The sequence below is a fragment of the Oncorhynchus nerka genome, linkage group LG22, assembly GCF_034236695.1.
Source record: "Oncorhynchus nerka isolate Pitt River linkage group LG22, Oner_Uvic_2.0, whole genome shotgun sequence".
Taxonomy (NCBI): Eukaryota; Metazoa; Chordata; class Actinopteri; order Salmoniformes; family Salmonidae; genus Oncorhynchus; species Oncorhynchus nerka.
In genome coordinates, this window is record NC_088417.1 from 19,110,133 (window position 1) to 19,132,849 (window position 22,717).

Sequence of the window (22,717 nt, forward strand, 5' to 3'; positions counted from 1 at the left end):
AAATAGATGGGTTGAGAAACAAAACCATTCAGAAACAAAGAGTGGAATCCACTTCCTCAAATCTCCCCACAACTTGAAACCGTTCATCCTTCCTCATGCCCGCACTGTGGGGTGCTCCTTTCCCCCTCTGGACTGGCATCAGAGCTTTGACGTCAATAGGGGGCATTGCATCACAGCGCAAGGCTCACACTTTGCATATTGCTAGAAGAAGAAACAGTAAGTTTCACCCACCAGTAAAAACTCTTCCCATAAGTCCCTGGGCTCAGGTGACAAGGGGATGAGTTCAGTGTTCCAAACGTGTCACCATTACAAGAAGCATCACTCCATGGTTGCCAGTTGGACTTCCTTTGTCAACGATAGTCTCTTACTGTAAAAGATTTTCCCTATTCAGTTCTATCGTTTTTTTTAGTACAAACCGCATTTAAAACAACTCAAACAGTATGATTTGCAAACACAGAAACCCCCCACCATATCTAAACTGTCTTAAGTCGGCAGCTTTTCTGAGCACTTTTGGATTCTGAATCCTTTATTTTGTTTTCAAATTTCTAAATGAAGAAAAATAGTAAAAATAAAATGCAAAATGTGTTTGTTTTGTTGCTAAATCAAAATGCAGCCATGTTTTGTTTTTTTAAACTTTGAATTTGTTTTCTCTTTTTAACGTCCTTTGAAGAAAGTGGTGAATGTGTCGACCCATGGGCATCTGTCACAGTTCTGTTTCTTGGGGAGGCGGGGCACGACTATTCTCTTTCCAGAGGCTACTCTGCCTTCTGCAACTCTCCCCCAGGGGGCGCACAAGGGCTGCGCAGGCTCTTTTGAAGCACGTGTGCATCTGCCGGTTCTATCCTTTTGTAGTAGTTCTTTTTCGTCTCAATGATCTCAAAGCCAAACTTCTGGTAGAAGTCGATTGCAGACTCATTGCTGATCTGCACATGACTGTCAGGAGGAAGGAAGGAAGCGTGTGAATTAAAGGTCAGGGATGAAGGGATATGTGGGTGACATTTTCAACTGAACACTGAGGGTCCATCTCAAAAGGTTTCCTCCTTGATATGCACTGATGTGAAAACATAGGTCTGGTGAGAGCTAAGCAAGATGGTGTATGCCCATACCAGGCATTTTCTTTGTCCAGATCTTTCACATCAATACACATCGACACAAGGAGAGAAAACCATAAAAAAAGAGAATATAAACTTACAGGTAAATGTTGTCAAAAGTGCCATCCTTCTCACAGATGTTTAACACATGGTTCAGCATCTTCGTTCCTGGTTACAATAAAAGACTAGGAGTTTGACAATATGCAATACACACAGGTTATCATGACCTGATACTGTGTAAACAGTGTAAGAGGATTAAAGGAAATATGGTGTGACGCTGGCTATTGCTGGTGTATGAAACCAAGAAAAGATTGAGCCGTACCTATGCCTAATCTGCGGTAGGGCGCTAGGCAGCCCAGTGTCATGATGTACAGTCTCTTCTGGTTCTGAGAGTGGTCCACTCTGCAGCACACTGCCCCCACTGCAATGTCATTGAAGTACGCTGCAAACACAGGGATCAGAGGGCAGGCATATTACATTAGTGCCATGCTGCAGTTTTTCCTCATATTACACCATTAGTTCACTACCAAAACAATTGCGTCAATATCAGACAACATAAGACTATGTGGTTGGGCAAGCCTGTTTCGTCTTACCTAGCTTGGCGAGCTCTCCCACTTCGAGCACGTCCTTGTAGAACTTGTCATTGTAGCTGACGGGGAAGATGACCTGGTTGAGGCGTTTCAACTGTTTAATGTTGTGGGGCGTAACGTCCCCCAGCTCGATCCGGCTACTGGAACAAGAGCAGAACGGTCAACCAACTGGGGACACAGGTGGGGGTGGACTCCAAGCAACAAAGATAGATAATGTGGCACTCCTATTCAGAGTGAATTCTACACAGGTGCGTAGTACGTACCCATACATTGGCCTATGTAGACAACTCATTAACTATGTTGATAAACTTAGAGATGTCTAACAGTTTGCTTGAGGACATGGTCCTGCCTGTGCTTTGACCACTTCTAGGGAGCAGACAGGTTAGCCAGTTTCCTGCCACTGTGAGCAATCAGGACCAGCCCAGATGCACTGACAGCTGCCACCTCTCATCCCAAAAGGCCAACACGCATACACCACAACGCCAGACAAAATCTTCCTCCTAACGCAAAACCATAAATTCAATGGTGCCTGGATGACATGTTAGTTGCAACTAGAAGAAATCTATGTATGTATACACACTTTCCTGTGTGCATTGATCATTTAAGATGAGTCAAGATGCATATGCAAATGTCAATCTCTGCAACCAAGAGTTTGTTTTCGTGTCTTGACTGTTTGCCTCAAATTGACCTCCCCCGGGAGCGCACAGATGTATTTATAGGGCGGCTCCTTATGTTAAAACCTCTAGGCCGACAACAGCTGCTGCTCACGTGTTCGCCAGCAGTCAGAATAGAGCGGCGGCAGAGATCATGCAACATTGCAGATATTCAAACCTAAGACATCTGCTCTGCGAATTAAAAAACCAGAGACACCACATCATGAGACCCCATTGGACTTTGCAGACAAGATGGTGTCATGTTAGGAAAACTTGTTAAGTAAACATCAAGCTGAAAAACTGGTTTGAATGTTTCAACATCGAATCTACACATCAGTCTTTGTTGATCCAGATTCCTTTCCTGTTGACACTTTAAAATAGAGCTAGAAATGCCCGAAGTAGTTGGCTACATACAGTAGTTAACATTTGCTACCTTGTGTCATTCCACCATAAAGATCCTATTAAATTCCTAATTCTAACCATTCCACTTATACTGGCTACCTGTGTGTTACTTACATGAATGAGTACGGGATGCAGAATGTACCTAGTGTTTGCAAAGCAGCAATGAGGGAACTGATATTTTGTTGGCTTGACAGATAATTGCATAAGATGAACAAAGCACCTAGTTTTATGGTTGATGCTTACGCCCCAAACAGTACAGTTGAACCATTGGGTTATTGAATCATTTAGCTAGGTTGCCTAATAAGCTAGCTAGTTAGCCAACTTAGCTAGCGAATCAACGTTGCCCTGCTTCACAGAAACCAGTGATACTAGTTAAACATACTTCAAATAAACTGCTGACAAACGTGAACATTATGCTAACGTTAGGTAGTGTGACCACAAATAGGAGCATTGGGAGTGACAGTTATCATGTGTTCCATGTTTAAGTTAGCTAGTTAGCGTTAGCTACCTAGCCGCGTGGTTCACTAGTTAAGTAAAGTAGCTAGCTAGTTGGTTTAACAAGGTTGGAGTTGAGAGTGGCGTAAAGTAGCCGAGTAGTAATTATCTATAGCTAGCGACAAAGTAGGACATTGAATTTCAGGTTAGCTATTTAGCTACACGTCACGAACCAACAGGCAGGCAGGTTACGAACTTGTCCGACTTTTGTTCAAGCATGGTTAATTTGATGGGTAATGCAGGCACTACTAGCCACACTTAGCAGGTTAACGATGCTATTTGCTAGCTAGCTAGCCAATGACAAACGGTGGTTCGCGAAACGAAAATCACTGTAGTGCCATCATTGGCAGATTATTTTACCCCTAACCGCGCAAAGGGTTTAGCTAGCAGCAGCATTGCAACCACCTCCCCGCCTGTAGAAAAAAGGGGAAAAAAAGAGACAAAAAAACTTTACTCGTGATAAGAACACAGACATGTCTCTAAATGGCTTTACTCACCCTTTCATTGTAAACGACTGTTATTCCTTAAATTCGATGTGACTAAAGTTCTGAGTAGTTTACGGTTCGGTTGGGGGAATTTTGACAGAGTTAGGGTTGCCTCCCGTTGTACCCTCCACATGTGTTGCTAGCTGTTAGCTTAGCTACCGCACTCCTCCACGGCAGACTGTCAACTCTGACCCCGCATGCGCAGAACGTTAATATGGCTACATATTATTATTAATCCAGTTATTTTTATTAGTCAGTTTGATGAAATGACATAAATATTACTGTTTTTATTATAAAGCAGGTTTTGTGTTTGAAATATTGAAACATTTCGGGATGTTTGTTCTTTAAGTATGGACTGACCTTTGACATTTTTGCACATGTTTTTCATTATTCCATTTCTGATCATTTGTGGCGCAACTTTTAAATTTCATTTAAATTCATAGTATTGTTGTAAACTATCCATTTGATTTGATTTGATTTGAGTGCAATCCATCTTTTTTTACACGCAACAGCAAAATTATGGGTCTACCGCCATTTTGGCTCAAATGCAAAGATATGTTCTCAAAAAAGACCACACAATTCTACTGTTTGTTTTTCAGCCCTCCGTCTATTGTGGAGCCTTCCATATTTTCTTGATCCGAGCCTCATTTCTAATTACTGAATAAAATGCTGTGATGCTGCTCATCAGCTGTTCTGTTCTATTGTTGGTGTTTATTTAAATGTCAAACTATATACGACTATCGAGAGAAAGTATTGTCTTTCCCTCTATAGTCTTTGACGGCGCAGTGGGATTGAGCCACAGTGGAATGAATCATTTGCAGTGGTTGTGAGTCTCGCCATAGAGTTTCTGCGCTTTGCAAAGCGCTGTGAATGAAGTCAGCTGATCATTTGCTATCGCATGATCGACACTCACATCTTCTCTAGGCAGAGGATCAAGACGGTGGACCGTTTCATTTCTGAAGGTAGCTATCTCATTGTATTGTCATCATATCAGATTAAATGCAATGTCATTTTCGAAATGCATCAAAATGGCAGAGCAAGCGATTTTGACAGATGACCTACGCTTTAAATCGCCTACAATGTAGCCAACGATGGCTATCCATGAAACTGCATAAATAACCATGTTATTTCACTAAGTCTGATATTGTTTATCATATGAATTTAATAATTGGAAAATACATTTACTTTTGGTCGTGGTGTTTCATTCAAGTGTAGGCCTATTTAAATGAACAAAATGACAAATAACATGGATCAACTGCAGCTAATTATATTAATTAAACATGTTTGCATTATTGGGTTGATTAATCAAATAAATTGCATCGCTGGCAGAGTAGGTTCTCAAATGTCGGGTGTTATTCCGCAAAAAAATGCGTAGAAGTCGTGCCTCAGCAGGTAATGTATTTGTCTTTCATTTGATCGATGGATAATTTTTTTACTAGCTATAATGTAACGCGTTATTTTCTGTGACATGGCCAGGGATAGACGTGTCATTTAACTAAAAGAACGGCGATACCTACAGCGCGTGAGCGATGGTGTTTACAAGGTGATTATATTTGACATACATCTTTGGGGCAGTGCAGGTAAGCTATTAGGCATACTACAAATGTTATCAAATCCAGATACTCTGCATGTGAGATGTGGTATTGTAAATCAAACTATCACTTATTATTCCCATGCTGGTCTTTATTCCCTTGGTTTGATCCTCCTGACAGATTGGCATGTGATAATGATTGTTTGACTGCGGAAGAGGAGGATGAGCTGGAGATGGTGCAGAGGAGGAAGAATAATTCAATGCAAATAGCATCAGGGCCCCACCATATCCTTACATGGATGTTGAATTTCTCATCAGAGAGTGTCTGCTCATAGGATATGACCTCTTTGAGTGAATCTCAATATTCTAATGTGGGTTCCCATTACCCCCCCTCCATCTAATGTACTTTTCTGAGAAGTGAGGATAGGTTAAAGCAATATTGTGGAATCCCACTGAGGATTTTTCTTTCACCTGTCTAGTGCTATAGATTAGTGCAGTATCAAAGGAAGGAGATGCAACAAGGAAGGGAAAGGAAGCTTCAGGACTATTGAGAATGAGATCCACCCTTTGTTGTATTCTATCTTAACAACAAAGAAATAACAGAATAGTTCAAATGAACAGCTAGTTAAGAGGATGATTGTCCCCAAGTGTTGATTCAGGACCAGTTTTAGTTGCGGCTTTTAGGACTGAGAACAGAGAACTTGATCCTAGACTTGCACTTTGGGGCATAGGATCTCAGCCTGTGGGGAGTTGTTGGTAAATATGTGAATCCATTGTGACAAAGGATGCACTGAGTGGATTAGCACTATTTTGTAACATTTTAAAACTCAAACAGGAAGTTCAGTATGAGCTGTTGGGTTTGCAGGATTATGTAACAATTTGGAACCCCCACTTGCTCTAGTTGCATTACGAGACTGATTATGCTTAAGGAAACAATTTTATTAGGCTAAAGGTCCATTGTGTTTTATTACCTTTACACTCACAGAAAGACCTTCCTAACTACGGATTGTTTACGTTAACATTGCAGTACCCACGTGATGGGAGTGTATCCTCGATTTTAAAATGAGTCCATAGAACCTGGAAGCATGTCTGGGTTTTACACTGACTACTTCCCCTACCCCTGGCATTAATCTTTTTCCCCATAAATGTTTTGACTTTAGGGAGATGAAGCTGATCCTAGATCTGTTTTAAAGGGAAACTTCTGCCTGCATCATACCAGAGATTTGAGCTTTGTAGGTGGCTGCTATAAGACCAGACAAGTACACTTTTGTCAAGGGATTCAAGTTCACTCATCTAGCTTTTTATAGACCGGACTCTGAGTGTGTGAATCGGTATGTCTTGCACAGCAATCTTTCCCCACACTAGGATTTTCCACTTCTTCAAATGGCCCCATATAACTTAGCCAGTCATGTGCCACAGTCATGTGATGCCTCATGCATATATTCATAGTCTCTATGCCAAAATCACAATGGAAGTGATTGATGGGTGAATTATTAAATCAGTCTATTTTTTTCTGTATCTGTGTTCTTTAGCTTGTTTTACAAGACAAGTTTGAACCTGTTGTAATCCAAAGGGAATTGAACATTCAAGTTAAGATGAAGATGGTCTTCCATCTGAAGAACTCATATAAATGCTTACTAAGTCTGTCCTGTCCACTGGTGAGAACTGGAGGTCATCCTGAGCCATTGTTGTCTGTATCCTGCAGCTACAGACTAGACCTGTTGGGGGGGCTATTTCTACACAGATGACCCATCTAGCATGGAGGAAAATACCCTATCTGTGGTAAGGATGAAAGGGTGGTAAGGGCACTGGAGCAGGAATGGTGTGTGTGTCTACAGAGTGAGTGATGGGGGTTGTTCAATCTCCGTAGTATAGATGCAGGAGTATCAGGAAGCATCAGCCCCCTGTGTTAGAGCACCTGCAGTTTTCTGCCTGTATAGATGACATTAAGTCACGACAGATTGTGTGTGAAGAAAACAACAAAGGGAAGCATAGGCTATTGTGCAGCATTTGAGGGAGAAGCATACAGACAGTGGGAAAGAGGGAAGCATAGCCTTCACATAAGGTAGAGAAGAGCACAGAAACACAGTGATGTTTGCCTGGGATCTCCCCTCTAATGTTAGCGTACTGCGTCACACCCGGTGAGAATCGACCAGGGAGGAAGTCCAGAGGGAGCGGGGAGGTGTGTCCTATTTCTCACTTTTGATGCTGGTAAATCGTGAGTCTTCATGTTGGGCTGTAGGGTCTGGGATATCATCATGGTTGCAGATCGGGCAAGGGGTGCTATTGCCATGGTAACAGACCGACTGCGATTTGTATGTGCAGACCAGTGTTTCCCAAAGTCTGGCGTCGGGACCACAAGGGGTGCAGATTAGTTTTTTTTTGCCATAGCACGACACAGCTGATTCAAAAAAAAAATTAAAGCTTGCTGATTTGAATCAGCTGTGTAGTACTAGGGCAAAAACCAAAACGTGCACCCGTTGGGGTCCTGAAGACCGAGTTTGGGAAACTGGTGCAGACTGTTTCTGATTGTGTGCTATATATGCAAGTCTCTCAATTGCAGAAAGCTTAATTTGAAGCTTATGTGTGGTATGGAATTTTTCTTTGTGTAATCATATGGTTTAGTTATGGTCCTACTCTAGTAGTGTGTATTCTTACAGGCTTTGGTTTTTGATTTCGAGGCTGGTTCTATTTAGTTGTGGAAGAGCACTGATTGGAATCATCCTCAGGATGTGTTGCACCTGTCACCTCGTTAGTCGAGGTGATTTTTTTTAAGGGTGGGTATAATTTGTGGAACGTTCCAACAGGAATCTCTTCCAAAAACTTTGTAAAGTACAAGCAACACATACAAATGTGCACGATCATGTCACCTAGCTTACTAGATGCCGAATAGGCATCAACTCACCACGTAGCTTATTCTTAATGTTTGTCCATAAGCTACCAGATACATTTTTCTGAATTAACGTGGTGAGTGAGAACTTAATGACATTTGCCCACTCCCTATTGGGTATCTTGGCCGTGCTGCTGCTCCAGTTTCAACTGTTCTGCATGCGGCTATGGAACCCTGACCTGTTCACTGTGATTACTATTATTTGACCATGCTGGTCATTTATGAACATCTTGGCCATGTTCTGTTATAATCTCCACCCGGCACATCCAGAAGAGGACTGGCCACCCCACATAGCCTGGTTCCTCTCTAGGTTTCTTCCTAGGTTTTGGCCTTTCTAGGGAGTTTTTCCTAGCCACCGTGCTTATACACCTGCATTGCTTGCTGTTTGGGGTTTTCGACTGGGTTTCTGTACAGCACTTTGATATATCAGCTGATGTAAGAAGGGCTATATAAATACATTTGATTTGATTTCTTATTCAGCCCCTATACAACTTTGTATGCGTTGTTGGCAATCTTGTTATTTACAAACTTTTAGGAACCGATTCCTGTTGGAACGTTCCACAAATTATACCCACCCCTATTTAAGAGTTGCAGAGCCGATGCTCCAGTTGGCATGAGAGATGTTGGAAGAGCTAGACTGCTGTTTATCTCTTAAAGGTTGTGAATACAAAGCATTTGATTTTGTCTCCTTGTTTGATTTGGTTCATGATTATTTTCACTCCCTAACCAAGTTGGTGTGGGTTTTAGTTGCTGGTAGTGAGGAGGAAACAAAGCTTCTTGAAGCATTGTTTTCCAGCCAATTTAGCCTCATGGTGGATGTCATAAAACCTCGCAGTCAAACATTGAAATGATTCCAATTGTTTTTTTTAATCCATTTTATCCATTGTGGATTTGAGACACTTCAAATAATGTGACATCAGTATATTCGGTTTTATTTACTCAGATTTGAAAATGTTCTTGGCATAAAAGTAGACATCATGCAAGACTACAAATCCCTGCACGTCATCTCTAGTTGAAACTTTTGCTGTCAGCTACCGTGCTCCAAAATGAAAGATGTACTTAATCTCTAGTTGAAACCTTTGCTGTCAGCTACCTTGCTCCAAAATGAAAGATGTATTTCATCTCTAGTTGAAACCTTTGCTGTCAGCTACCTTGCTCCAAAATGAAAGATGTATTTCATCTCTAGTTGAAACCTTTGCTGTCAGCTACCTTGCTCCAAAATGAAAGATGTATTTCATCTCTAGTTGAAACCTTTGCTGTCAGATACCTTGCTCCAAAATGAAAGATATATTTCATCTCTAGTTGAAACCTTTGCTGTCAGCTACCTTGCTCCAAAATGAAAGATGTATTTCATCTCTAGTTGAAACCTTTGCTGTCAGCTACCTTGCTCCAAAATGAAAGATGTATTTAATCTCTAGTTGAAACCTTTGCTGTCAGCTACCTTGCTCCAAAATGAAAGATGTATTTCATCTCTAGTTGAAACCTTTGCTGTCAGCTACCTTGCTCCAAAATGAAAGATGTACTTCATCTCTAGTTGAAACCTTTGCTGTCAGCTACCTTGCTCCAAAATGAAAGATGTACTTCATCTCTAGTTGAAACCTTTGCTGTCAGCTACCTTGCTCCAAAATGAAATATGTATTTAATCTCTAGTTGAAACCTTTGCTGTCAGCTACCTTGCTCCAAAATGAAAGATGTATTTCATCTCTAGTTGAAACCTTTGCTGTCAGCTACCTTGCTCCAAAATGAAAGATGTATTTCATCTCTAGTTGAAACCTTTGCTGTCAGCTACCTTGCTCCAAAATGAAAGATGTATTTCATCTCTAGTTGAAACCTTTGCTGTCAGCTACCTTGCTCCAAAATGAAAGATGTATTTCATCTCTAGTTGAAACCTTTGCTGTCAGCTACCTTGCTCCAAAATGAAAGATGTATTTCATCTCTAGTTGAAACCTTTGCTGTCAGCTACCTTGCTCCAAAATGAAAGATGTATTTCATCTCTAGTTGAAACCTTTGCTGTCAGCTACCTTGCTCCAAAATGAAAGATGTATTTCATCTCTAGCTGAAACCTTTGCTGTCAGCTACCTTGCTCCAAAATGAAAGATGTATTGAACAGTTTAATTTATTGTTCCATATTTTATTTAACTAATATTTGTCTTATTTATGCACATGGTGTTATTGCACAGAATACGATCCTAGTAGCCGTCATATTTATTGATATACAGTCAAACAAAGCACTGCAACATCTTGGACATTTATCCTTACAAGCCAAAATGTTGAATAAAATGACATTTGCAGTTGCTCTGCCGGTTGTCTGTACGGTTGGTGACTCATTAGGCTGAAATTAAGACAATCCACGGCAGAGTATTGTTTACCTGACTTAAGAGCACAGGTACTGCAGTATAAATGTTTCACCTGGCGCATGCTCAAAACCATGCAAATGCCTGTTAGTATGCACTTCGGTCTTGTGCACGTGCCTTTGGTCATGAACAGACACACCTTAATAGCCACACACACAGACCTGCGTTTGACGTCTGTTTGTTTAATACTTTCCTGTGGATATTTTGTCTCAAATTTCGACCAGCTGAAGGACCAACACCATGGACAATCTGTGTAGTAATTTCAAATGTAATTTTGTGACAGACAAGGGACGTTTAGGTTCTTTCTATGTAAATGTACATGGAGTACACAATTGAAGGCACTGTCATGTTTCGTGACTAGATGAATGTATAGGGAGTTGGATGAGAAGCCTGTTGACCTTCTAATGACTGGGTCAAGTGTCCCAGCCATGACTGTAACCCACTATGGTCTGGGATGCAGTCAACCATAAAAACACAAATCAATACACTTGTATATACAGTGTAACCGTTCTAAAAGTAGCAATGTGGCGTTCTGTCTTCGAAATAACCAGAAGCATTCTTCAACTGTGCCCCATTCTTCCCAGATTAAAGTAACAGGGTGAGACAATCTTCCTTTATCGCCCTCATTCACACACTCACTCAATTCTTCTTTCTCTCCCGCAGATCTAGCCTGTCGGGATGGACCTGTCTAAACTGCCTAAGATCCGGGATGAGGAGAAGGAGAGCGAGTTTGGATACGTCCATGGAGTGTCCGGCCCAGGTCACTATCACTCAAATGGATCTGTCACCAGTACCTCTGTTTAGCCTTCAAAGGTTTTAGCTGATGACGAGCCCCATCTATATCTGTTGTAGTAGGCTAGGCTGTTTCTATTAATATTGCTTACACTAATCTGGGGGTTAAGTTTGGACTAGACATCACATCTGTCTCTCTTGCATGTGTTTGCCTGCTGTGTGACCTCTGACCTGTGTTGTGCCCTGGCTGTGCTGTAGTGGTGACGGCCACTGCCATGGCGGGAGCGGCCATGTATGAGCTGGTGAGAGTGGGCCACAGTGAGCTGGTGGGAGAGATCATCAGGCTGGAGGGAGACATGGCCACCATTCAGGTTTACGAGGAGACATGTATCCTAATGGGTTATATTGCACTGTTACTGCACTTGACTGTGGCGGTGTCCCAAAATGGCACCCTATTCCGTACGTAGTGCACTACTGTAAAAGTGTTCTGTAAAAGGAGCAGGGTGTCATTTGGGATAAAAATGTTTTACTGTACCTGACTCCCTTTAGATAGATAGGGGTGTGTGTACACACCTACTGTATCTGTACATGATCACCCATGTGTTCATTACTGAAACTATTTCTCTGGTACATACAATTCCTTGCAAAAGTATTCATCCCCCTTAGTGTTTTTCCTATTTTGTTGCATTACAACCTGTAATTTAAATTGATTTTATTTGCATTTAATGTAATGGACATACACAAAATAGTCCAAATTGGTGAAATGAAAAAAACAATGTGTTTCTAAATAGTAAAAAAACAGAAAAGTGGTGCGTGCATATGTATTCACCCCTTTGCTATGAAGCCGCTGAAAAAGATCTGGCACAACCTTCACAAGTTGCATAATTAGTTAGATTGCACACAGGTGGACTTAATTTAAGTGTCACATGATCTGTGTTTGTGTATGATATATATATATATATATATCACACACACCTGTTCTGAAAGACCCCAGAGTCTGCAACACCACCACTAAGAAAGGCACACCACCAAGCAAGCTGCACCATGAAGACCAAGGAGCTCCCCAAACAGGTCAGGGACAAAGTTGGGGAGAAGTACAGATCAGGGTTGGGTTATAAAAAATATCTGAAACTTTGAACATCTCACGGAGCACCATTAAATCCATTATTAAAAAATGGAAAGAATATGGCACCAGTGGCCAGAAAAAAAGCCATTGCTTAAAGAAGAAAATAAGCAAACACGTTTGGTATCCACCAGAAGGCATGTGGGAGACTCCCCAAGTATATGGAAGATGGTACTCTGGTCAGATGAGACACAAATTAAGCTTCTTGACCATCAAGGTAAACTCTATGTCTGGTGCAAACCCAACACCTCTCATCACCCCTAGAACACCATTCCCACAGTGAAGCATGGTGGTGGCAGCATCATGCTGTGGGGATGTTTTCTATCAGCAGTAACTGGGAAACTGGTCAGAGTTGAAGGAATGATAGATGGCACTAAATACAGGGAAAGTCTTGAGGAAAACCTGTGTCTTCCAGAGATTTGAGACTGGGACAGAGGTTCACCTTCCAGCAGGACAATGACCCTAAGCATACTGCTAAAGCAACACTCAAGTGGTTTAAGGGGAAACATTTAAATGTCTTGGAATGGCCTAGTCAAAGCCCAGACCTCAATCCAATTGATAGTTTGTGGTATGCCTTAAAGATCGCTGTACACCAGCGGAACCCATCCAACTTGGAGCAGTTTTGCCTTGAAGAATGGGCAAAAATCCCAGTGGCTAGATGTGCCAAGCTTATGGAAACATACCCCAAGAGACTTGAAGCTGTAATTGCTGCAAAAGTTGGCTCTACAAATGATTGACTTTAGGGGGGTGAATAGTTATGCACGCTGAAGTTCAGTTTTTTTTGTCTTGTTTCACAATAAAAATATTTATGCCAAGGGGGTGAATACTTTCGCAAGCCACTGTACATGCGGGTCATGTCCAGATACCCATAATAGTGTACTACATACTTAAACTGCATACTATTTACTCATTGTTGCATACTATTTAGCACATACCGTTTAGTTAACAGTATGCAGTATGCCATGGCTGCAACGCAGTAGCGGCTCCTGATTGGCTGAGTAGATTGGGGGGGCCGAGTGCAAGAGGATTCTTCCAAATTCAACAGACATGCATCGCATTAAGTAGCCTGAAAGTATCTCATTACCAATTTAATTCATTTCTTTAATCTATGAATATGAATGGAGTTATAAGCCTACTCAGGCTGGTTATAGGCAGACCATCACATTCAACCTATACTGTAGACTATATAGCCCATCTATCCTATTTAAAAAGGGCTGAAGACACAAACAGATCATTTGGTTCCATTTCAACATATTTATTAGTGAAACCAAAGTGCTGTAACACAAATTCAATCAAATAGCCTAGTACACACATCAAATCAAATTTATTTATATAGCCCTTCGTACATCAGCTGATATCTCAAAGTGCTGTACAGAAACACAGCCTAAAACCCCAAACAGCAAGCAATGCAGGTGTAGAAGCACGGTGGCTAGGAAAAACTCCTTAGAAAGGCCAAAACCTAGGAAGAAACCTAGAGAGGAACCAGGCTATGTGGGGTGGCCAGTCCTCTTCTGGCTGTGCCGGGTGGAGATTATAACAGAACATGGCCAAGATGTTCAAATGTTCATAAATGACCAGCATGGTCGAATAATAATAAGGCAGAACAGTTGAAACTGGAGCAGCAGCACGGCCAGGTGGACTGGGGACAGCAAGGAGTCATCATGTCAGGTAGTCCTGGGGCATGGTCCTAGGGCTCTGGTCCTCCGAGAGAGAGAAGGAGAGAATTAGAGAACGCACACTTAGATTCACACAGGACAGGGCCAAACAGGAAGAACACTTTTCAAATGTTCAAATCAGAAGGCTATTGCACAGAAAAATGTTGAGTCAGGTGCATGGCAAATTCAGAACCGCTGGACAGCAATGTAAAAATAAAGCACTGATCATTGAGAACGAGATCAGAATGCTTGCCCAGGCTTGATCCATTAACACATGGTGTATTCCTGAGCGTCGTCACAGCGGGCGTGTCTGTTGGGGACCCAGTGCTGCGGACTGGAAAGCCTCTGTCTGTGGAGCTGGGCCCAGGCATCATGGGCTCCATCTTTGACGGTATCCAGCGCCCCCTAAAGGACATCAACGACCTAACACAGAGCATCTACATCCCCCGCGGAGTCAACATCGGAGCCCTCAACCGAGACCTGAAATGGGAGTTCTCCCCCGTCAAGAGCTTACGGGTGGGTGTGTCCTACTACTCTGTCAATGTTTTAATAAAAGTGTTGCGTGGTTTACATTATACAAAGTTTGAAGTGACCCTAGAGCAGAGTTTCCCAAACTTAGTCCTGGGGCCCACCTGGGATCACATTTAGGTTTTTGCCCTAGCACTACACAGCTGATTCAAATAACCAACTCATCATCAAGCTTTGATTGATTATTTGAATCCACTGTGTCGTGCTAGGGCGAAAACCAAAATGTGCACCCACGTGGGACCCCCTGACCCGAGTTTGGTGAAACCCTGCCTTAGAGCACATGCTGAACAACAAAAACATTGAATTGTTCAGCATTAACCCCTCATCACCGCTCTCTCTTTCTTAGGTGGGCAGTCACATCACAGGGGGTGATATCTACGGGATGGTGTTTGAGAACTCCCTTATCAAGCACAAGATCATGCTGCCCCCGAGGAACAGAGGAACCGTCACCTATGTGGCTCCCCCCGGAAACTATGACGTCTCGGTTAGTCCCACCTCCCTATTCTCAATCCATAGTAATGCATGTGTGGAAATTGATGTATTTCGACTGATGGTTTGGTGTGTGTTTCAGGACGTGGTGTTGGAGCTGGAGTTTGAGGGTATGAAGGAGAAGTTCACCATGGTCCAGGTCTGGCCAGTGCGACAGATTCGCCCGGTCACAGAAAAGTTACCGGCCAATCACCCACTGCTGACCGGACAGAGAGTACTGGACGCCCTCTTCCCGTGAGTCCCCTCTCTCTTACTTCACCTTTCCCTCTTTTTCTGTCACCTTTCTCCATCTCTGCTTCTGGGAAACTCTCTCACCACTCTCCCTCTCCACCTTTTCCTCGTTCTCCATCTCTGCTTCTGGGAAACTCTCTCACCACTCTCCCTCTCCACCTTTTCCTCGTTCTCCATCTCTGCTTCTGGGAAACTCTCCCACCACTCTCCCTCTCCACCTTTTCCTCGTTCTCCATTTCTGCTTCTGGGAAACTCTCTCACCACTCTCCCTCTCCACCTTTTCCTCGTTTTCCATCTCTGCTTCTGGGAAACTCTCACCACTCTCCCTCTCCACCTTTTCCTCGTTTTCCATCTCTGCTTCAAGGACACCAATATACTCAACCACTGCTTCCATCTCCCTGCCCCTGGTCTGTTCTGCTTGTCTACCTGTCTGTCTCTGTGTCCAGGTGTGTCCAGGGAGGGACCACAGCCATCCCCGGAGCTTTTGGCTGTGGTAAAACTGTCATCTCCCAGTCCCTGTCCAAGTACTCCAACAGTGACGTCATCGTCTACGTAGGCTGCGGGGAGCGCGGGAACGAGATGTCAGAAGTATTGCGAGATTTCCCCGAGGTTGGTGGTGTTATGTTATTGGATTATCATGATCATCACTATTACCCTTAGCCTGTTTCCAATTGGATGTAAGGATGATTGACAGTGTGTCTGTCCAATAGCTGACCATGGAGGTGGATGGGAAGACTGAGAGCATCATGAAGAGAACAGCGCTGGTGGCCAACACCTCCAACATGCCTGTGGCTGCCAGAGAAGCCTCCATCTACACCGGTAAGAACCCATCACAGGGCCTAGAACACAACACGGCACACCTCCCAGCCAATAGCAGGCCTGAGACCAAAACATGGAGCACACCCGCTAACCATTCACCTACTTATCTGCTGTGTGTACCTGTAGGGATCACACTGTCAGAGTACTTCAGGGACATGGGCTACAACGTGAGCATGATGGCTGACTCCACCTCTCGATGGGCCGAGGCTCTCAGGGAGATCTCTGGTCGACTGGCTGAGATGCCCGCTGGTGAGTAGCTGCTGGTAACACCCAAAATACAATTTAAAGCAATGTAAAGGACAACTTCTAAGGCTAGTGGGGTGAACTAGGTCTAAATCAGCTGGTCATAAAGAAGACACATTTTGTGTATGTCCACAGACAGTGGTTATCCTGCCTACCTGGGTGCCCGTCTAGCGTCATTCTACGAGCGTGCTGGCAGGGTGAAGTGTCTGGGCAACCCAGAGAGAGAGGGCAGCGTCAGCATCGTGGGGGCGTGAGTACAGTTAACCTGCCAACACAATCTATCCACGCTGGAATAGACAGAAGTGGAGTGCTTCTTCTCTCGCTATAACCACATGTTACTGTTATTCTGTCCCCCGTCAGTGTGTCTCCCCCTGGTGGTGACTTCTCTGATCCTGTGACATCGGCTACCCTGGGTATCGTGCAGGTATGAATACAGCCTGTTTCTATCTGGCTCTGATAGACCACACTCATACATATGGAGCAAAGAAATAAAGATCAGCTTTAGGGATTATCAATCCTTATCTTCATCCTCTTTTTCTCTACCTCTACCTGCCTCGATTGTTTCTCACTCACTCACTCACTCACTCACACACACACACACACACACACACACACACACAGGTGTTCTGGGGTCTGGATAAGAAGCTCGCCCAGAGGAAGCACTTCCCGTCAGTCAACTGGCTGATCAGCTACAGTAAGTACACGCGGGCGCTGGACGAGTACTACGACAAGCACTTCCCTGAGTTCGTCCCGCTGCGCACCAAGGCCAAGGAGATTCTGCAAGAGGAGGAGGACCTGGCTGAGATCGTACAGCTGGTCGGCAAGGTGAGGGGGAACGAAGGGCATGGTGAAGAAAGAGAAGGCAGGGATAACCAATGGCCGCCAGTCCACCCATTATGCCATCATTGCTCTATTCATTCTTATTTCTATGGGGATAACATTGTGCTCTCTTTCGTTGTGAAGTCTTTTCTCCCTGAGTAGATGAAAGAAACATGGAGAATGCGTATGAATTTCCAGTTGCCCAGCGTTTTGAGATCTGTGTAATTTGAAGGGGGGATGGAACTTAATATTGTCCTTGCTGTCTTGGTGACAGGCCTCGCTGGCCGAAACTGATAAGATCACCCTGGAGGTGGCCAAGCTCCTCAAGGATGACTTCCTGCAACAGAACGGTTACACACCCTATGACCGGTAACACACAGTGTCACTGTCTGACATACTCAAATATTTCCGGCAAATACCGAAAGACTATAACTGTAACTCTCTGCCCTTTAAACTCCCTGCAGGTTCTGTCCCTTCTATAAGACTGTTGGCATCCTGTCCAACATAATAGCCTTCTATGACATGGCACGACACGCAGTGGAGACCACGGCTCAGAGCGACAACAAGATCACCTGGTCCATGATCAGAGAACACCTGGGAGAGATCCTCTACAGACTCAGCTCCATGAAGTTCAAGGTACAGCAGCAGTCTGACAGTTTCTCCATCTTTGTGTGTGTTCTTTGTCTTTCTTTCTACTTGTTTTATCTTCCTTCCTTGTACATGTCTGTTTTCCCTGGATCTGTCTGTCTTTCTATGTAATCTCCATCTGAGTGTTTCTCTTGCTGTTTATCTGTATTTTGGTCTCTTTGTGGTGTTGTCTCTGTTTCTCAGCCTCTGTGTTACTCTGTATGTCTGGCCTGTTATAGGACCCAGCCTCTGTGTTACTCTGTATGTCTGGCCTGTTATAGGACCCAGCCTCTGTGTTACTCTGTATGTCTGGCTTGTTAGGACCCACCCTCTGTGTTACTCTATGTCTCGCCTGTTAGGACCCATCCTCTGTTACTCTGTATGTCTGGCCTTTTTAGGACCCATCCTCTGTGTTACTCTGAATGTCTGGCCTGTTATAGGACCCAGCCTCTGTGTTACTCTGTATGTCTGGCCTGTTATAGGACCCAGCCTCGGTGTTACTCTGTATGTCTGGCCTGTTAGGACCCATCCTCTGTGTTACTCTGTATGTCTGGCCTGTTAGGACCCATCCTCTATGTTACTCTGTATGTCTGGCCTGTTAGGACCCATCCTCTGTGTTACTCTGTATGTCTGGCCTGTTATAGGACCCAGCCTCTGTGTTACTCTGTATGTCTGGCCTGTTATAGGACCCAGCCTCGGTGTTACTCTGTATGTCTGGCCTGTTATAGGACCCATTATCTGTGTTACTCTGTATGTCTGGCCTGTTATAGGACCCAGCCTCTGTGTTACTCTGTATGTCTGGCCTGTTATAGGACCCATTCTCTGTGTTACTCTGTATGTCTGGCCTGTTATAGGACCCATCCTCTGTGTTACTCAATACACAACCAGTCAAAATGTTTAGAACACCTACTCTTTCAAGGGTTGTCTTTATTTGTACTATTTTCAAGGGTTGTCTTTATTTGTACTATTTTCAATACTGAAGACATCAAAACTATGAAATAACACATATGGAATCATGTAAACTCAGGAAAAAAGAAACGTCCTCTCACTGTCCACTATGTTTATTTTCAGCAAACTTAACATATGTAAATATTTGTATGAACATAACAAGATTCAACAACTGAGACATAAACTGAACAATTTCCACAGACATGGAATAATGTGTCCCTGAATAAGGGGGGGGATCAAAATCAAAAGAAACAGTCAGTATCTGGTGTGGCCACCAGCTGCATTAAGTACTGCAATGCATCTCGTGGATTGCACCAGATTTGCCAATGGGAAGACCCAGAGTTACCTCTGCCGAGGGTAAGTTCATTATGGTTACCAGCCTCAGAAATTGCAGCCCAAATAAATGCTTCACAGTTCAAGTAACAGACACATCTCAACATCAACTGTTCAGAGGAGACTGTGTGAATCAGGCCTTCGTGGTCAAATTGCTGCAAAGAAACCACTACTAAAGGACACCAATAAGAAGAGATGAGACTTTCTTGGGTCAAGAACCACGAGCAATTGACATTAGACCAGTGGAAATGTGTCCTTTTTGTCTAGAGTTCAAATTGGAGATGTTTGGTTCCAACCGCTGTGTCTTTGTGAGACGTAGTGTGGGTGAACGGAGGATCTCTGCATGTGTATTTCCCACCGTAAAGCATGAAGCACTGTCTGTGATTTATTTTGAATTCAAGGCACTCTTAACCAGCATGGCTACCACAGCATTCTGCAGCGATACACCATCCCATCTGGTTTGCGCTTAGTGGGACTATAATTTGTTTTTCCAACAGGACTGACCCAACACACCTCCAGCCTGTGTAAGGGCTATTTCCCAAGAAGGATAGTAATGGAGTGCTGCATCGAATGACCTGACCTCGACAACAAACCCGACCTCATCCAAACTGAGATGGCTTGGGATTAGTCGGACCGCAGAGTGAAGGAAAAGCAGCCTAGTGCTCAGCATATGTGGAAAATCCTTCAAGACTGTTAGAAAAGCAATCCAGTTGAATCTGGTTGAGAGAATGCCAAGAGTGTGCAAAGCTGCCATCAAGGCAAAGGGTGGCTATTTGAAGAATGTCAAATATAAAATATATTTTGATTTGTTTAACACTTTTTTTTTTTTTTTGGTTACTACATGAATACATATGTTATTTCATAGTTTTGATGTCTTCACTATTATTCTACAATGTAGAAAATAGTAAAAATAAAGAAAAACCCTTGAATGAGTAGGTGTTCTAACATTTTTGACCGGTAGTGTATGTCTGGTCTGTTAAGAGTAACACAGAGGCTGGGTCCTATATGTTTCTGGTCTGTTATAGAACCCAGCCTCTGTGTTACCGTTTCTGGTCTGTTATAGAACCCAGCCTCTGTGTTACTGTTTCTGGTCTGTTATAGAACCCAGCCTCTGTGTTACTGTTTCTGGTCTGTTATAGAACCCAGCCTCTGTGTTACTGTTTCTGGTCTGTTATAGAACCCAGCCTCTGTGTTACTGTTTCTGGTCTGTTATAGGACCCAGTGAAGGAGGGAGAGACCAAGATCAAGGCTGACTACGCCCAGCTGCTGGAAGACATGCAGAACTCCTTCCGCAGCCTGGAGGACTGAGCCCCCGACCCCTCATCTCAGGGGCAGTGCATGTCTGTCCCCCCCTCTCTCTGCAGATACCTCCACTGCAGCCTCACATTCCATTTCCTTGTGTTTACACCCAACCTTCCATTAGTTTACACAATGTGTGTCTGTGTGGGCAAAAACAGAAGGAAATGTACTGTGTTCTTGTATTATGTTGCCTCTGTCTTTTCCCCAGCATGGTCAAAGATCTGCCCCATTACCTTCGTGTGTATGTTTACATGTCTTTGTGTGTGTGAGACATTTCATCTCACTCTTAACCCCTGCACTGCCCATCCCTCCCCGTTTGTTTTGCACATGGTCTCTGGCCCTAGCTGTGCACCTGACGATGTCAGTTGATGTAATTATACTTCAATACCCCCTCTATCTGTACAGAAGATTAACATTAAATACTTAAGCAGAGTGACTATTTATTGCAGGTGTGTGATGTGGACATCGCCTGGGCTGGTTGTTTGTTGTTTTTCTTATGATAGTGATTTACGTGGTGTAGTCTTGTACGTGTGTAAGAGGTGGGCTCTCTTGTCCTCTCCTTTCCACTGCTCATCCAGGCTGTATCACAACCGGTCGTGATTGGGAGTCCCATAGGGCGGTGCACAATTGGCAGCAGCGTCGTCCGGGTTTGTCCGGGGTAGGCCGTCATTGTAAATAAGAATTTGTTCTTAACTGACTTGCCTAGTTAAATAAAAAATAGGATAAGTGTTTGAGTCCCAAAGCATAAAATGTGTAAAACGAAATAAAGCAACAAAACAAAATGGTGAATGTGTGTGATTCAGTAGATGTCAGTCTTCTCTGCATGTTCTGTACGTGTAATCAAGAGATTGCTGCTAGTGTATGATACGTTGATAGTTTGTGTGTGCCGTACCAACAATGGTAGTGGTGAACACAGAGATCAGATGCAGTCATGTAGTGTAAGAGTGACAGTAAATGATGTGTCTGGTGCTGCTGGTTAAACTAGTATTGCTACGTGCATTCCCCTCAACTACAACATTTCAGTCACTAAAAGTAATGTACATACAGTTGAAGTCGGAAGTTTACATACACCTTAGCCAAATACACTGCTCAAAAAAATAAAGGGAACACTTAAACAACACAATGTAACTCCAAGTCAATCACACTTCTGTGAAATCAAACTGTCCACTTAGGAAGCAACACTGATTGACAATACATTTCACATGCTGTTGTGCAAATGGAATAGAAAACAGGTGGAAATTATAGGCAATTAGCAAGACACCCCCAATAAAGGAGTGGTTCTGCAGGTGGTAACCACAGACCACTTCTCAGTTCCTATGCTTCCTGGCTGATGTTTTGGTCACTTTTGAATGCTGGCGGTGCTTTCACTCTAGTGGTAGCATGAGACGGAGTCTACAACCCATACAAGTGGCTCAGGTAGTGCAGCTCATCCAGGATGGCACATCAATGCGAGCTGTGGCAAGAAGGTTTGCTGTGTCTGTCAGCGTAGTGTCCAGAGCGTGGAGGCGCTACCAGGAAACAGGCCAGTACATCAGGAGACGTGGAGGAGGCCGTAGGAGGGCAACAACCCAGCAGCAGGACCGCTACCTCCGCCTTTGTGCAAGGAGGAGCGTGCCAGAGCCCTGCAAAATGACCTCCAGCAGGCCACAAATGTGTATGTGTCTGCTCAAACGGTCAGAAACAGACTCCATGAGGGTGGTATGAGGGCCTGACGTCCACAGGTGGGGGTTGTGCTTACAGCCCAACACCGTGCAGGACGTTTGGCATTTGCCAGAGAACACCAAGATTGGCAAATTCGCTACTGGCGCCCTGTGCTCTTCACAGATGAAAGCAGGTTCACACTGAGCACGTGACAGTCTGGAGACGCAGTGGAGACCGTTCTGCTGCCTGCAACATCCTCTAGCATGACCGGTTTGGCGGTGGGTCAGTCATGGTGTGGGGTGGCATTTCTTTGGGGGGCCGCACAGCCCTCCATGTGCTCGCCAGAGGTAGCCTGACCGAGATGAGATCCTCAGACCCCTTGTGAGACCATATGCTGGTGCGGTTGGCCCTGGGTTCCTCCTAATGCAAGACAATGCTAGACCTCATGTGGCTGGAGTGTGTCAGCAGTTCCTGCAAGAGGAAGGCATTGATGCTATGGACTGACCCGCCCGTTCCCCAGACCTGAATCCAATTGAGCACATTTGGGACATCATGTCTCGCTCCATCCACCGACCTGTTGCACCACAGACTGTCCAGGAGTTGGCGGATGCTTTAGTCCAGGTCTGGGAGGAGATCCCTCAGGAGACCATCTGCCACCTCATCAGGAGCATGCCCAGGCGTTGGAGGGAGGTCATACAGGCACGTGGAGGCCACACACACTACTGAGCCTCATTTTGAC

The 22,717-nt window shown here is 43.9% G+C and overlaps 2 protein-coding genes across 6 annotated transcripts; one reads left to right on the top strand and one right to left on the bottom strand.

The window, feature by feature from the left end:
• Positions 1–508: 508 nt before the first annotated feature.
• On the bottom strand, positions 509–3,849 carry naa50 (N-alpha-acetyltransferase 50, NatE catalytic subunit). 2 transcript variants are annotated; one of them, XM_029626414.2, is made up of 5 exons: positions 3,729–3,849; positions 1,685–1,821; positions 1,414–1,533; positions 1,193–1,259; positions 509–933 (listed from the first exon to the last, which is right to left on the bottom strand). In XM_029626414.2, exons 1-5 carry the CDS (start codon positions 3,734–3,736, stop codon positions 756–758), a joined length of 510 nt encoding a protein of 169 aa, XP_029482274.1. In that variant the 5' UTR covers positions 3,737–3,849; the 3' UTR covers positions 509–755. The 2 variants fall into 2 exon arrangements, with proteins under 2 accessions (XP_029482274.1, XP_029482275.1); XM_029626415.2 differs by having other exon boundaries at positions 665–933; positions 1,685–1,818; positions 3,729–3,819.
• A 669-nt stretch (positions 3,850–4,518) lies between these two features.
• Positions 4,519–21,126, top strand: LOC115104964 (V-type proton ATPase catalytic subunit A). 4 transcript variants are annotated; one of them, XM_065007002.1, is made up of 16 exons: positions 4,519–4,678; positions 6,953–7,029; positions 11,155–11,251; positions 11,482–11,610; positions 14,303–14,517; positions 14,876–15,013; positions 15,101–15,252; positions 15,696–15,858; positions 15,960–16,068; positions 16,195–16,317; positions 16,447–16,561; positions 16,672–16,735; positions 16,933–17,136; positions 17,405–17,499; positions 17,595–17,766; positions 20,254–21,126. In XM_065007002.1, the coding sequence occupies exons 3-16, from the start codon at positions 11,170–11,172 to the stop codon at positions 20,344–20,346; spliced, it is 1,854 nt and encodes a 617-aa protein (XP_064863074.1). In that variant the 5' UTR covers positions 4,519–4,678; positions 6,953–7,029; positions 11,155–11,169; the 3' UTR covers positions 20,347–21,126. The 4 variants fall into 4 exon arrangements, with proteins under 4 accessions (XP_064863074.1, XP_029482276.1, XP_029482277.1 ...); XM_029626416.2 differs by lacking the exon at positions 6,953–7,029; XM_029626417.2 differs by lacking the exons at positions 4,519–4,678; positions 6,953–7,029 and adding an exon at positions 7,453–7,541.
• The last annotated feature ends 1,591 nt before the right edge of the window (positions 21,127–22,717 follow it).

Bases quoted from the DNA above. Each gene is read 5' to 3' on its own strand.
- LOC115104964 (XM_065007002.1), top strand. From the start codon at position 11,170: ATGGACCTGTCTAAACTGCCTAAGATCCGGGATGAGGAGAAGGAGAGC. The intron at 15,014-15,100 runs GTTAGTCCCACC...TGTGTGTTTCAG, and splicing joins CCGGAAACTATGACGTCTCG to GACGTGGTGTTGGAGCTGGA. The intron at 17,500-17,594 runs GTAACACACAGT...AACTCCCTGCAG, and splicing joins GGTTACACACCCTATGACCG to GTTCTGTCCCTTCTATAAGA.
- naa50 (XM_029626414.2), bottom strand. The intron at 1,260-1,413 runs GTACGGCTCAAT...TATTGTAACCAG, and splicing joins CTACCGCAGATTAGGCATAG to GAACGAAGATGCTGAACCAT. The intron at 934-1,192 runs GTAAGTTTATAT...TCCTCCTGACAG, and splicing joins ACTTTTGACAACATTTACCT to TCATGTGCAGATCAGCAATG.